This window comes from Motacilla alba, chromosome 1A (genome assembly GCF_015832195.1).
Source record: "Motacilla alba alba isolate MOTALB_02 chromosome 1A, Motacilla_alba_V1.0_pri, whole genome shotgun sequence".
Classification (NCBI taxonomy): domain Eukaryota; kingdom Metazoa; phylum Chordata; class Aves; order Passeriformes; family Motacillidae; genus Motacilla; species Motacilla alba.
The window spans coordinates 24013241-24026859 of NC_052031.1; the positions used below are offsets into that span (position 1 = coordinate 24013241).

General features: G+C 40.5%; 1 protein-coding gene across 5 annotated transcripts in view; it reads left to right on the forward strand.

Moving 5' to 3' along the window:
* Window positions 1-5306: 5306 nt before the first annotated feature.
* ASZ1 (ankyrin repeat, SAM and basic leucine zipper domain containing 1) overlaps window positions 5307-13619 on the forward strand; it is a 37825-nt gene continuing 29512 nt past the window's right edge. For 3 of the 5 annotated variants that reach the window (XM_038155419.1, XM_038155423.1, XM_038155422.1), the window contains exons 1-3: window positions 5307-5484; window positions 7087-7183; window positions 12012-12134. In XM_038155419.1, the coding sequence (XP_038011347.1) occupies window positions 5380-5484; window positions 7087-7183; window positions 12012-12134 (325 nt within the window). In that variant the 5' untranslated portion in view covers window positions 5307-5379. Of the gene's footprint in view, window positions 5485-7086; window positions 7184-9188; window positions 9379-12011; window positions 12135-13619 lie in introns of those variants that run through there. The other 2 variants (XM_038155420.1, XM_038155421.1) reach the window with 2 other exon arrangements.

A 13619-nucleotide genomic window follows, 5' to 3' on the forward strand; every position in this document is an offset into this window, starting at 1 on the left:
TGGAATTGTTAGTTGGTAAAGATCACTGAGTCTAACCATTAACATAGCACCGATGTGTTCACCACTAAACCATATTCCCAAATACCACATCCACATGCCTTTGGAACACTACCAAGATGTTTCTACCACTTCCCCGGGCAGCCTGTTCCAAAGATTGCCCACCTTTCCAGTGAAGAAATTTTACCTAATATCCAATCTAAAGTTTCCCTGGTGCAGCTTGAGGTCATTTCCTCTCATCCTATCACTTACCTGGGAGAAGAGATTGAACCCCACCTCACTACAACCTCTTGTCAAACAGTTGTAGAAAGCAATAAGGTCTCCCCTGAGCCTCCTTTTTTTTTTTTTTCCCAGGCTAAGCAACCACAGTTTCCTCAGCCACTTCTTATAAGAAGAAGTGGTTTCTGGTCTGGCTTCTGCCCCAGACCCTTCACCAGCTTTGTTACCCTTCTCTGGACATGCTCCAACACCTCAATGTCTTTCTTGTAGTGAGGGGCCAAAACTAAATGCAGGATTTGAGGCCTCACCAGTGTCAAGTACAGAGGGACAACCATTGCCCTAGTCCTGCTGGCCACAATATTTCTGATCCAAGCCAGGGAGCCACTGGACTTATGGCCACATGGGCACACTGCTTGGTCATGTTCAGTCTCAGTCTGCAGTCAACCAAAGACAAGCAAGGCATCCCCAGTGCATAGCTGCTACCACATGCCCAATAAGGAAGAGTTATGGTTTCCTGTTACTTGGACCAGCTGTGACAGAATAGCTCAAATTATCATACGAGTCTTTTCCACAGGTAGACACTTCTGCACATATGTTTGGAGAGTAGAATAAGAATGCAAGTATAAGACAACTAGAAAACAGTCCATCTTTGAATTCTTTTTCCACACAGTATGTTCTCATGATTCAACTGTTGGCATTTGTAACAATTTTAGCTTATACCCTAGGGATGTGAACAGTATCACAATTACTCCTGAAGAGAAGACCTTATAGCAGATGCAAAGTATATGATGACTTTGCTGGAAAAGGTGGATGAGATAATAGTACTCGGTAGCAAAGTCCAGCACATCCTAGGAATTCAGTGAGGGGCTGAACAGTTCCTCTCAGAAGAGAAACTGAGATTTTAGGAGCTCTGAATTACTAGTATCACTTTGGAGAGCCAGAATAATAGATCATAATATAAAATACCATCCTGACTTAATAAAGTCAAACAAATCAAGTCTAAAAGAGGATATAGGTGTGGAAATTCTTACAATGCCAAGAGACTATTGGTGAGCAGCCCCAGCAGCTGGAAGAGTAAGAGATAACCAAAGACTTAACATCCTGTGGTAAACCTGTGATAGCAAGGCCATTCAGTATGAAGACATGACAATTAGATTGTATGCTTTACTAACAAAAGAAAAGAAAGAGAAAAAAAAATGCAAACCACCAAACATGATAAAGCAAAACCAGCTTTTGATTCAAAACCAGCCCCTTTTCCAAGAAGCCATATTCCTTTTGAATTGGTCAAAGCTAAATAAGAATGTGGCAACCAATAAAAATACTACATATTTGAATATACTGAAATATGTGGATAACCTTCAATCTTGACGAAAGTGGTAAACCAAAGTGAGATATCTGAATAAAAGGTAAATGGTGTAGAGAGCTCAAAGCAGCACTTGATCATTATAAACTGCCTTTAGAAAATTCAAACATTTGAGTTTCTAAGAGACAGGCAATGCTATTACAAGTGGTTGCCTGAGTACCAGTAGAGAGTCAACAGGCTGAAACAAGAAGGTACTCACCATGATAACGAAGCGGGAGTACTGCCAGCTAAGATTAAGGGGATGAAACAGCATAGAACAGAGTAGAGATAGTGAAGGAATGAGGAATTTTTAATAGAGAGGTTGCATCTAGTAATATCAGGAACTGTTCTGACATGGACTTGCTACCCAGACCAAAGCTTCTAGGTTATATGAAAAGAAGCTAAAAATCTGCCTGAGTGACACTAAAATAAAAGAAAGTATAGTCACCATCCTAATTCTTGTTCTAGTTTTTTAATACATTACTGTCATAATAAGAGATATTTTCACAACAAGATTCAGATTTACATCATGTCCATGAATTCCCTACTAAGTATGAGGAATTTTGGCAATGGTTTAATGCTTCTACCAGAAAACAAATTTTACCAACAAAAAACCAGTTGGCATAAAATTTATACTTATGTGTTGGCAGCAGATTGAAAGTTTTACATCAGGTACCATCCAGATAGATTAGGTAAAGTGGACAGGAGGAACACAGCTATAAAAATGAGTTACAAGCAAAACAGATAAAATGAAATGCTTTTCATCTTTTTAAGTCCATTAGAATAATGACTGAAATAATTATGAACAACAAATTTTGCTGCAGTGCAGCATCTAAACCAAATTTCATGATGGCAAAAATAAAACTGATTCAACACTAAGGGTGATCTCAGATCACCAAAAGAACAGAGACCACTTAAACGCTTTTTAGAGACTAAGTATCCATCTTTGTACTTGAAATACCTTAAATATAAGAGATGCTACAGCTATTTACAAGCCAGCTGAAAAATCATCCAGGACAATATAAACTACTTCGTTTCCCACTTGTTTCATGAATGTGACCTGTTAAATTGCAACCACTTGTACTACTTTACTGGACTTTTTTTTTCAAATTATGCAAATTCCTGGAGGTACTGCTCTTAACCATGGAACTGGTACAGCTGTTAGTTCACCATCTCCCATTTGCACACTTACTGGTAATTTGTTAATCCTGTAGACCCAGAGATAACAAGCCTCTCTGAGAATGAGGATTTCTTACAATTTTCCCAGCTTGAGCCATTCTATAATCACCTCCTGCATGTAAAATGAGTACTGCACAGCAATAAGGAAAAGATGTTAGGAAGTGTTCCTACAGGAGTAAATAAAAACACACTGATATCTGGCAAACATGGATGACAGCCAGGACTTACCATACTATGAACCAAAATAAGTCTGCCTAGCTGAAAAATCAAGACAGACTTCAAGGTCACAAATAAGCTGGAATAAGAAGAATGTGGAAAAGGAGAGTCTACATCAACAATAGTGTCTGATTTACAGTACCAACCAAACACAAAAGGAGAGATTATCTGCTACCAGCTTCTGTGTGATTGTCTTGTTCACATTTGAAACAGCTATAGGGTACACTGGCTGCAAGGTTCTTCTACACTGTGAGACTTTGAAAGGAGTTGGGATTTTTTCTTTTAACACTAGGTACTATCAGGCCTCTTACTGAAAATGCCCTTCTTAGAGTGGTGCCCTTTGAGAAACCAGCAGCATGCAGGTTGCATTTCAAGGGTCTGTTTTGACATTTTAATTTGGATAGGAATTAAAAAGAGAAAAGGCAAAAAAAAAATCACAAACAAACCAACCAACCATCTCCAAATCTGAAATCTGAATCAGTACAAATAAATCACAATTGTCAAATACTAAGCAATTGGTAGTGTATTAAAGGTAATGAATTTGTTCATAGTACCAGCACCGGTTAGAAATAACTCTTGGAACATGTCATGTCAGTTGTAAAACATCACACTCAGTTGTCTTTAGACTTTAGCTACTGGGGGTATAGTTTTACTAGCAAGTCTATCTTCTGTAACACAGCTAAGCTAAATTAATAATAATATGGAATGATTCTGGTTGTGGTCATTATAAAGTTGAGTACTGGTAGAGTCCATACAGATACAGAAAAGCTGCACAAAAAAGGCATAAGTACTATTTTTCCTCTGCAGAAAACAAGAAATATTCAGACTAGTACTAAAAAATCCTGAAAACTTAGAATAAAAGTTTCAATTTTATAAGAACTGACATGGCTACAAAACCATTCAATTTTTACACATGGTAAACAATATATCTTCATTATCAAAATATTTTGAACCGAGCTTTAGTGTATACAGCTAAATAAAAAAATAAGCATAGAAAGCTAATCCTTCATATAGAAGCATGTATTACAGCTGAGTCAATTTTAGCAACCTTTGCTCTGAGAAGGCTGTGTGAAAAGAAGGGGGTTTGCATTTCTGTCAAGTTTCCTGAGCTGGAAATTTCTCTCATGGGAGTTCATTTAAAATGTTCACTTAGTTCTTACACCAGAGTTCCTCATTGTTAAGAATCTGACTTTCATTATACTTTAATGCAAACAGGCTGTCATATTTAACAGACAAGAAAATAAAATCCAGAAAATGCAGCTATTAATAATGTCAAGTGGGCACTATTGAAATATGCTGACCATGCACGTTTCTTTTTTAATAAGTGCAATTTTATAGCACTTAGTATCTTCTAAGCATAACTCTAGCTAACCTGCAAATCCCAACATAGAAAAAGTTGCCCTACACATTGCATTGCATTAAGAAATAAAAGTTAGGCAAAAAATAAAATAAATAAGAAAACTTTCACAGACATCTTCTGATCAAGATGAGGGTAACACATTTTAATTACATTTTTGCAGTGCTATGGGCACAAGGACTACACTTATCATTTTGTACTCTTCTCCAAGACCAAACTTCTCTTCTGTCAGTGGATGCTCAATTTCATTGGGGCAAAGTCTGAGATGAGCTCAAGGAGCAATGATGCCTGTGCACGAAATACAGAACGTCATTCCTCATTTGCTCTTCAAAGAGTTTCACACGAACCTTGTGATGGATGAGCCATTATTATCGGTCATTAGAAAGAACTCTAAGCACAGCTCTGGAACTTAAAGCAACGCCCCGTGTAGCCAGGCTGGCGGTGCAAAGTCTGGCTCACTATGCACAGCTGCTGTTCAGCGTTCCCACGCGAGTGTCCCCACCGCAGGCTCGGGCTATGTGGCACTGCGTGACACACACATAAGCGACCTCACAGGCTGCTGCAGGGCGACGTGGGCATGTTAGCGACGTCAGCAATTAAAGAGGGGAACCCGTATCTTTTACCTTGAATGCATACATACAGACCAGCCACAGATCTACAGACACAACTTCACACGCGGCTCTGCCGCGTCTCCCAGCACCCACAAAGCAGCGGAGCCACGAGCGCGCCGTGTCACAGCCCCACGAGCCAACAGCACCACTGTCACTGATTCCTGGTACCCGGAGCCGTGCTGCCGTGCCCAGCGCGGAGCGGCGCTGCCCAAGGAGGAGCAGCGCTGCCCCTCCCTCCCCGGGCGCGGCTCTCTCAGGCCCCCGGCGCTCCCCTCAGGCCCCCGGCGCTCCCCTCAGGCCCCCGGCGCTCCCCTCAGGCCCCCGGCGCTCCCCTCCCTCCCGCGGGGCGGGGCCGGGGGCGGAGCGCGGGGCGGGGCCGGGGCGGAGCGCGGGAAAGCGGCCGCCCCGGCCACGTGCCCCGCCTGCGCTGAGGCGACGCGCGCGCGGGAAGGGCCGGCATGGCGGCCGTGGTGTGCCCCTTCCGCGTCGTGGCGGGCGGCGACGAGGGCAGCGACAGCGATGACGGCGACTGGGACATTGGCGTCGTGCGGCAGGAGCCGCAGGTGGGGCTGAGCCTCCCCGCACCTCGGGCCCGCCAGCCGTGGCCGGGCGGTCTCGGGGTGGGGGCGGCCTCGGCTTGGAACCGTGAGGGGAGCGGGGCGCGGTGGGTCCCAGAGGAGGGTGCGGCTAGTGCTTCCTCTCGGGCTGTTTCCTGCCGGGGTAATGCTTGTGTACCCTCAGTCCAGTGAATGAAACCTGCACCGTAGGGGTTTATCTTATTACCAAAGCCCTTAATGTTTATTTGAAAGCTCTTTCTGCCCTTAAGTAGCAGACCCTAGTCCTAATCGTATTTCAGCATGAGAGTAAATTTGAAAGTGACAGGGGCCTGTAAAGCTGTTTTATATCTTAAATCTCTTGAGACTGTTTCTAGCTAACTTGATGATTTCAGTCGTTTTGTTGCAGGTGTGAGTTATACATCGGTGTGAGGTAGAGGAGAGAAACCCTCACCATCTGTGGGGGTTTTTAAGTGTGGGTTTGTCTCATGACCAGAATTGAAAAATGGAAGTATAACTGAATTCTTGAGGTCTTAGGCTAAAGGTTATAGCTGGTGTTTAGGGGGCATTGACCTTTAGATAGATGCTCCTATCCAAAGATGTGTGTTGTTTGAAAATTGTTGTCTGAGTAGAATAAAAAAAAATTTAAAGCTAAATTGTTCTGTTGACTGTTTCTCACCTATGGTTCTCTAGACGTTTTTGTTAGTCTTTACGAAAGTTATTGGAAAGATGGGCTACAATGTGCTGTGAAATTTGTATATTTCTAAGTTATAAGTTGGGAGTTAAAAACTTATGATAAAATACAGCTTCATTTCATACCCACTTCTGTCTCTAAGGAAACTAGTGAATAATCAGTGCTCTGCTTACTAGTGTATGTAAATGTTTTGTACACTTGATATAGCTCCAGCAGCAATCTCGAGCTGCATCTGCAGCTTTGAGACATTGGCATCATAAATGAGGCTATGATGCTTTTGAAAACAAATTAGGCAGCTGTCTGATGCATAAACTAGTCTTTTGGTCAGTGCATTTTTCAGCCAGAACTTTTATGATGCAGCACTACAAATGCCTCTGTCACCACAGAATTAGGATGACACAGGAGCCGTAATCCTTCACAGCAGTGGACTTGTGCTGTTAGGCCAGCCAGTTAGTCACTGAGGTCCCCTGACTCAAGCTCAAAGTTTCTTATCTGTTAGTTGCATTTTTTAGTGTTGTACTTCACAATATGTGAAATGTACAAAAAAATAAAAGGTACATAAATGCATTGCAAATTTTTTCTAGTGTCATGAGATGAAAAAGAATCTTAATTGAAATCAAATGATGGTAAGTAAAATTGAAAGCAGCATGGGAGGATAGCAAGTCTGTTGAGAAAGAAGGTATTTCCATTTTCAGAGAATGTGACCTCTCAGAAAAATTGATTTTAAAACCTAGGCTTTATAGTAGACCCTGAACAGATCTAGGGAGATATCACAGAAGTTATATGATGCTTTTTCCCTTCTTCTTCTGTGCTGTCCTTTCAGAGATTATTAGTGCTTTTATACTGAAACCAAGCTATATTCTTTTTGCCTTGAAACAGTCTCCAGATTTTGACTTAATTTTTCTTTGTTTATCTAGCAGTTGGATCAAATGTTGCAGGCAGACAAGAATGAGGCATTAAAGAAGGCTCTGTTTCGTGGTGATGTGTCGTTAATTGAAGAACTCTTAAACTCGGGTGAGGAAAAGTCAGTTACAAAGTTGAATATTTTAATTGAACTCAGCAAAAATTTCAATTCTCATTTAAAAAAAGACTTTATATCCTCTACTGGAAACATTCACGTGTTCCTACATGCACTCAACACATTATTTTGAACGATTAAATTACTTTTTCAGTGACTCAGATTCAGTATTCCAGCACATTCATTCTAATTTATGTTTCTTTTGTCAGTCAGGAGACCTGAAAATTAAGAAAACTATGTTTGAACTATGAAATAACATGTTTCTTTGTTTTCGGATGCATCTTTAACATGCAAATAGCAATTAGAAACACTGAATTAGAGGTGGTTTAAATTGAGGGGAGAAATTCAGTGGGTGGTCATTGGTGTTGAAAGTTGTACAGCATGGGGTAAGAAGGGGAGGCTGGGCTTTTTTATTTTCATGTTTCCCCAGTTTGGAAATTCCTTTTCCTCTTTTTTTTTTTTTTTTCCTCCACAGCACTGGTAAGTGTCTGGTATGTGCCCTATGTATAACTGCTGTCCTGGCAACATCAGCTGAACAAAGATTTTGTGATTCTGAAAGGTCTAACAGGCTTTTTGTGGCATTTGTCACTAAAAAGTAGTCTGTTTTAACACTGAAAGCCTTTTTCCCTGTTCTTTTACTCAGTATTTGTCTTTAATGTGTTTGTTAATCAGTGTTAGGAAGATTGGATCACTTATTCAAGCATCCAGGGCAATCAGAAACTGCATAGCTGAGCTGACCTGCCTAGTGATAGTTGTCAGGAAGTTCTGCTTCAGCAAGCAAGGAGAATATAGTAACCAAGAGCTTGTTCTCTGAGGAAAATTTGTCTTAGAGAAGAAATTAAGTTTCTTGGTTAGCAATGGTCTTTCCTGAGTTTTGAAACAATGACATTATTTGCCCTTTTAGAAGCCAACTGTTTCTCACCACAATGGAGGAATGGTTTTCTTTTTAAATTAAGCAAAACTACTGCATGGACTGAAACACAAGGAGTGCAGTACAAGCATGAAATACATCTGTCTTGCTTTGAGAAAATACATTCCTGTTTATGAGTAGAGTTTTAGTGATGTCCGTGCCTCAGATTGCTTATTTGTTCTGCTACACCATCCATTTTAAATTGTTGTATTGGAGTCAAGCAGCAATAGTTCACTTTCTGTGCTGATGCCTGCTACACAGTGGACATGTTTGTGCTGTTGGAAGATGATAAAAGGTTTCTGTAAGAGCACAGGTTCAGGCCGAGGATTCATGTAATCTAGTTTCCTGTCTCCTGAAAAAAACAAGGCAGTGTTATAAAAGAATATGTAATTTCCTCAAATTGGGACCAACAGTACATTCTGACCCTTCCAGTACTGTTCTGCAAAGCAACACAGTGCCCATCATGGAGGTCTTCCTGAAGAAAGGTGACATTGTCCTTCTGGGGATCTGTGCTCGGATTAAATCTTTGCCACCAGCAGTACCTTTAGTATGAAGAGCTTGTAGGCGGATCTCTACCAGCAGTCAGTCAAACTCAAGGCTTTTGTTGGAAGTGGATTTCCTAGCAAGAGCTGGGGCTGTTCTTTCAGGTAGAGTGAGACTGTGTTGTCTTCTGGCTTGGTTAGATGTTACCTTAGTATTCTTGATACTGAAGCAGTTTTACAGAGCTTCTTTAGGAGATGGACAAGCACAATGTTTTTCCTTACCACTTCTGCTAAATGGCAACTTAGGAAAAAGTTTCGGAAGTACATGTCACAAAAAGTAATGCAAGCAAGCAGCACCTTCAAAGATGATTTAGACATTTGCTTTAGAAGTAAAATGCTTAACACCATGTGTTCCATTTCCTAAAATGGAATTAGAAGTTACGACTTCATAACAGCTTAGGCTGATTAAAGAAATAACTACAGTCCTCCATTTTCCTTCAGCAATTTGTTCCACTTAGATCTTTGAATGAGTGCTGGAGCTCATCTCATGTTTTGTGAGCCAGTTCAGGGAATTACAAGTAGTAGTAAACAACAGGAATGGGAGGGTGCCTAGTATGTGAGAATAATTTTTCAGCTAGTTTAGGACTCTGAACCCTGAGTCAGGTGACCACCATAGCTGGCTCAGCAGCTCTAATAGGACTCAGCTTTAAGGTCGTGTGGGAACAGACCTAAGTGCAGACAGACTAAATACTTCTACTAGAGAAATGTCTTAGAGAAGCATTTTAGAACTTCCCCTCAGGTAAATGGCATCTGAATGTGAATGGATTCCAACACTGAGAGCTGTTTTTTAACTGAATGGAAGTTAAGACCTCATATTTTTGGTGTCAAACATGGAATTATTTAGCAGAGTTACATCTTTCTGTATAAAAACAGCCTTTCTACTATAGCTGTTATCAGCCACCGTCAAGAAAGTATCTGAAAGGGTTATGGGAGAAACAGTAATAATCACAAAAAAATTTCTTACTTTGCTGATCTTTTGCTTCACTATTATTCATATTCTTCACATGATTTCTGCTGTAGAATTTGTCTGTGTTGTCAGAATGTGTTTATCCTCTTTGCTGCTTAAACAGGAAGATACTTACCTGTAACTCAGATTGTAAAGAAGAATGTTGCATCTAGTTTGTTTTCTAGCTGTAATTTGTGGGGCCATGTAGCTGAAAAGCTCTTCTGCTCACACCTACAGAGCAACACAGATCATGGCAGGTCCAAATAATGCCATGTGTCTGTGATGCCAGCAGCTGGAGGGGATGGGTGACATGCTGATACCGGTGCTGCTGTGTTTGTAAGCATGTTCTGTTTGTCTGTGTTGATCACTGTGACCAGTGGTGTGTGTGTGCCCCTGCTGGGAACACACACTCAGCATTGATCTGGGTTGGACCTGTGGTTCTGGAATGCAGCAGCCTCACTTCTCTCTGGCTGGTGGATCTGGCCTAATTTTTCACTAAAATTTTTTTTCTGGGCTTCACTGTTCTCTTGAGAAGGTCTCAAGGGCCATTTTAAGTGCTGAACTAACACTGCTTACTTCAATACCAGCTCATGTAATGAGAGTAATAACCTATCTGAGTAGTCATCAAGGTGAGACATTTCTGGTTTGGTCAGCAACTCCTCTAACCAAGCAGCCAAGAAGCCACATGACTGTTCCTGTTTCAGTTGTCCTTTCTTTGTCTTCCTCTGGGATTACAGCTTGTTTGCATTGGGACCGACAGTACCACTGAGTGGTACTTCAAGACACTACCAAGATGGTAGGAGACTATGCAGGACAAACAACATATTGCCAAATAGACCATTCTACTCCTAGAACTTAGAAAAAGCACCAGCATCATGGCACATACTGGCTGCTATCCATGGAAAGAAAGCATTGAGGAAAATGCCTTCTCAAGTGCTTTAATAAGTCAGATATATATAAACTGCCAAGTAGGGTTGTTACTGTTCTTCTGGTATGTATTAAAATAAAAGGTTCTAGATGGGACTGCTTTTCTTCTCACGAGAAAAAGAGATTTTTAAAGGCTTGACAGGGATACAGTTTTTGGGTATTTTTTTCTTACTAGTATTATTTCAGTAGGCTGTTGAATTTCAGACTTGCTAAATTCATGAAGTGACTTACAAGGAAGTTCTGATATGACTGCTAAAGGACATTTGCTGGCTTCCCGTGTAGAACTTCTGTGGGCTTCAATGAAAAGTTTTGTACACTGAAGATAGGCCAGTGTGCTGTAACATTAACTGCAGCTGGTATGTGTACATTGCTAAGGAGATTTGATTGTAAATTTTGTGGCTCGCAGGTGTTACAATGCTTCAACACATGGCTTTCATTGGATTGCTACCTCTTTATTGATTCTGCAATTCCAGTGATCTTAAGAAATTAAGGAATCAATCCAAGAGCAGTGACCTGTTAGTCCCTCAGCTTTAATGACTTTATACTGCTACACTGAACACATCTTTGGTGTAGTACCACGATAGGGAAAGTACACATTTTGCTTGAAAAACTATGCATGTAGCCTAACGGTCATAAATTTCTTAGGATAGGTGGGGGGGGGGGGGGGTTTGGACTGGTTTTTTCCTAAAGAAGTATTTTTGATTATCCATGGTCACTGTAGGAATAATATGGAACCAGCTGATGGAAACTTTTCTAGAGGAGGTAATATTTGTTGAAGGATTGAAAAAAGCATGTAGGTATTTAATAGAAAGTTGTCAGATGAGTCTCTCCATCTGGTACTTGGTTCTCAGTGCATTTGGGGGAGCTGGGCTCTCTGAACCTGCATGCTTCTAGCCATTTTAGCCATTCTGGCTATTACAAAGAGTAACAAACAATACTGGTGATTGTGTTTGAACCTTGCATAGTCTCCTATTTTCTCTTTTTATTGAGATAATATTTTATTAGTACCGAACACAGATCTTCTGGCTGTCTTGCTGGACAGAGAGTAAAAGGGGTTGTGAAGCAGGAAACCCTAGATGTTGTGATCCCAATTGCCTGACAAGCAGTTTGCTTCCACAGCAGTCTTCCTGGCTTGGCAGGAGTTAAATATTTTCATTTTGTTTGAAGAAAGTTATTGCAAAGAGGTAGAGAAAACAGATTCTGTGTGCTTATATGCAATTACTTTTGCAGCTAAATGTTTGAGGGTTTTAGTGTAGTCTTTCTGTGATACTTATCTCCTTGGGTTGAGAACTACATTGATGTCAGTTTTAAAAGTTGTTTTCTGGTGTTCTAAATAAAGATGTATTATGAAAAAGAAAATGCCATAAGAGATTTCTCTCCCTTGTACTAAATACAAACAGGGTGAAACCTTTGTAATTATACATATTGAGAGTAAGTTTTATAGAAAGCATGTTGGTAGTGATGCAGTTTCATGATTGTTATTTCTTCAATTTTGACAGGTATCAGCATAGAAACTAGCTTTCACTTTGGATGGACTCCCCTGATGTGTGCAGCCAGCGTGGCTAATTTTGCAGTAGTACGTCTTCTTCTGGACAGAGGTGCTAATGCATGTTTTGAAATAGGTAAGATGGGAATGAAAAATACTGGCTGGTAATGCTCAGTACTAGACATTGTCCTTAACCTAATTCTCACGTTTACATGTATGGGGGAAAAAATCAGAAGTTCACAGTGGAACTGGGACCCACTCGACCTTTCACAGTTTTGAAGGAAAAGTAGTAGTTTTAAAGTTAAAACTGTGTTCTTGGAATTGATCTGGAATTAATTGCTGCATTTTCTTGTTCTTTCTCTCTCAATTCCACTTTCTCTCACACCTCCCAAATCCCAAGTATTTTTTAAAAAATATTTGGAAGTACTTGCTCAAAAATTAAAGTTGTACAGGTAAAACTTACTGTGTTTGATCCTGTTGTGAACTGTGTATGTGCAGAAACCAGATAACATCTCAAACAACATGAATAGCTTTCCAATTCAGGGGAAACTAATGTGGACCTCTCTAAAACTGGAGTGCAATTTTTCTATTAAGAAAAATGTTCTTTCATGTGTTGGTAGATCACCTTTTTCTGCAAGAGTTCAGTGTAGCTTCTAAGTAGTATCAGTTCCTCTTTCAATTTTAGTGGCATAATAGTAACTCCTTTTCTACTGAAACTGTGGTTATTTTCAATCTCTTCCATTGCACTGGAATATTTATCCCACAGTACTGCCAAGTACATAAGAGCAGTAATCATATTTTCCAGTAACTTGACAGTAGTTGCAGGAGTAGTAGAGTGAAATGCAGATGGTACAAATCTGAAAATTTTCTCTAACCTCTTAGCAGTTGATCAGAGTTTGAGATTAGATTGCCTACACCAAAAGCAATCATGCCTTCTTCTAATCACTGTCCTTGTAGCCAGTTTCAGAGAAGTTCTATGTGTCTGCCTGCGGCTCATACCTGTTCCTTGTTTATGGCTGTAGAAAGCTATAAATGGGGCAGAAAGTGCTATGGGCAATAGTTTAGGCTGGCCAGGTAACCAAATGCATGGCATTTTTTCATTTGTGTGATCACCTATCTTTGCCCAAAGTGGCACCTCACTAGGAACAGGTTTCTTGATTTGTTTCCCTGTTTTCCTGTGTAGGGAAACTATAACTAGGGCACATGGGCAGCAAAGTACAGCCGGGAGCAATCTTGTAAGTCATTGATTGAAGTCAGGTCATGTATGTTCAGTAAAGCTGTGCTATCCTGAGGGGTACTGAATCTCACCAGCCCTCCTGCTATTTTTTATGTCAGCAGGCAATCGTACAAGTGATCCTGTAACAATAACCCTTTAATGCCTATAATCCTAACAAACAGCTGTACTGTTAATCACATGGGGTCACTCTTCAGTCATTCTCTATAACTAGTAACTTAATTTTACCCTTTTTCGCAGGCAACAAGAACTAATATATCATTCACTGTGTGGTGGGTTCAAAATGTTGCATCCTTCAGGAATAATTTCACCAGAACTACTGGAGTTTTCATCTAGTCCGACCATAAACTTATATTTTTGCAGTATTTTGGTAGTTATTCTCTGTAA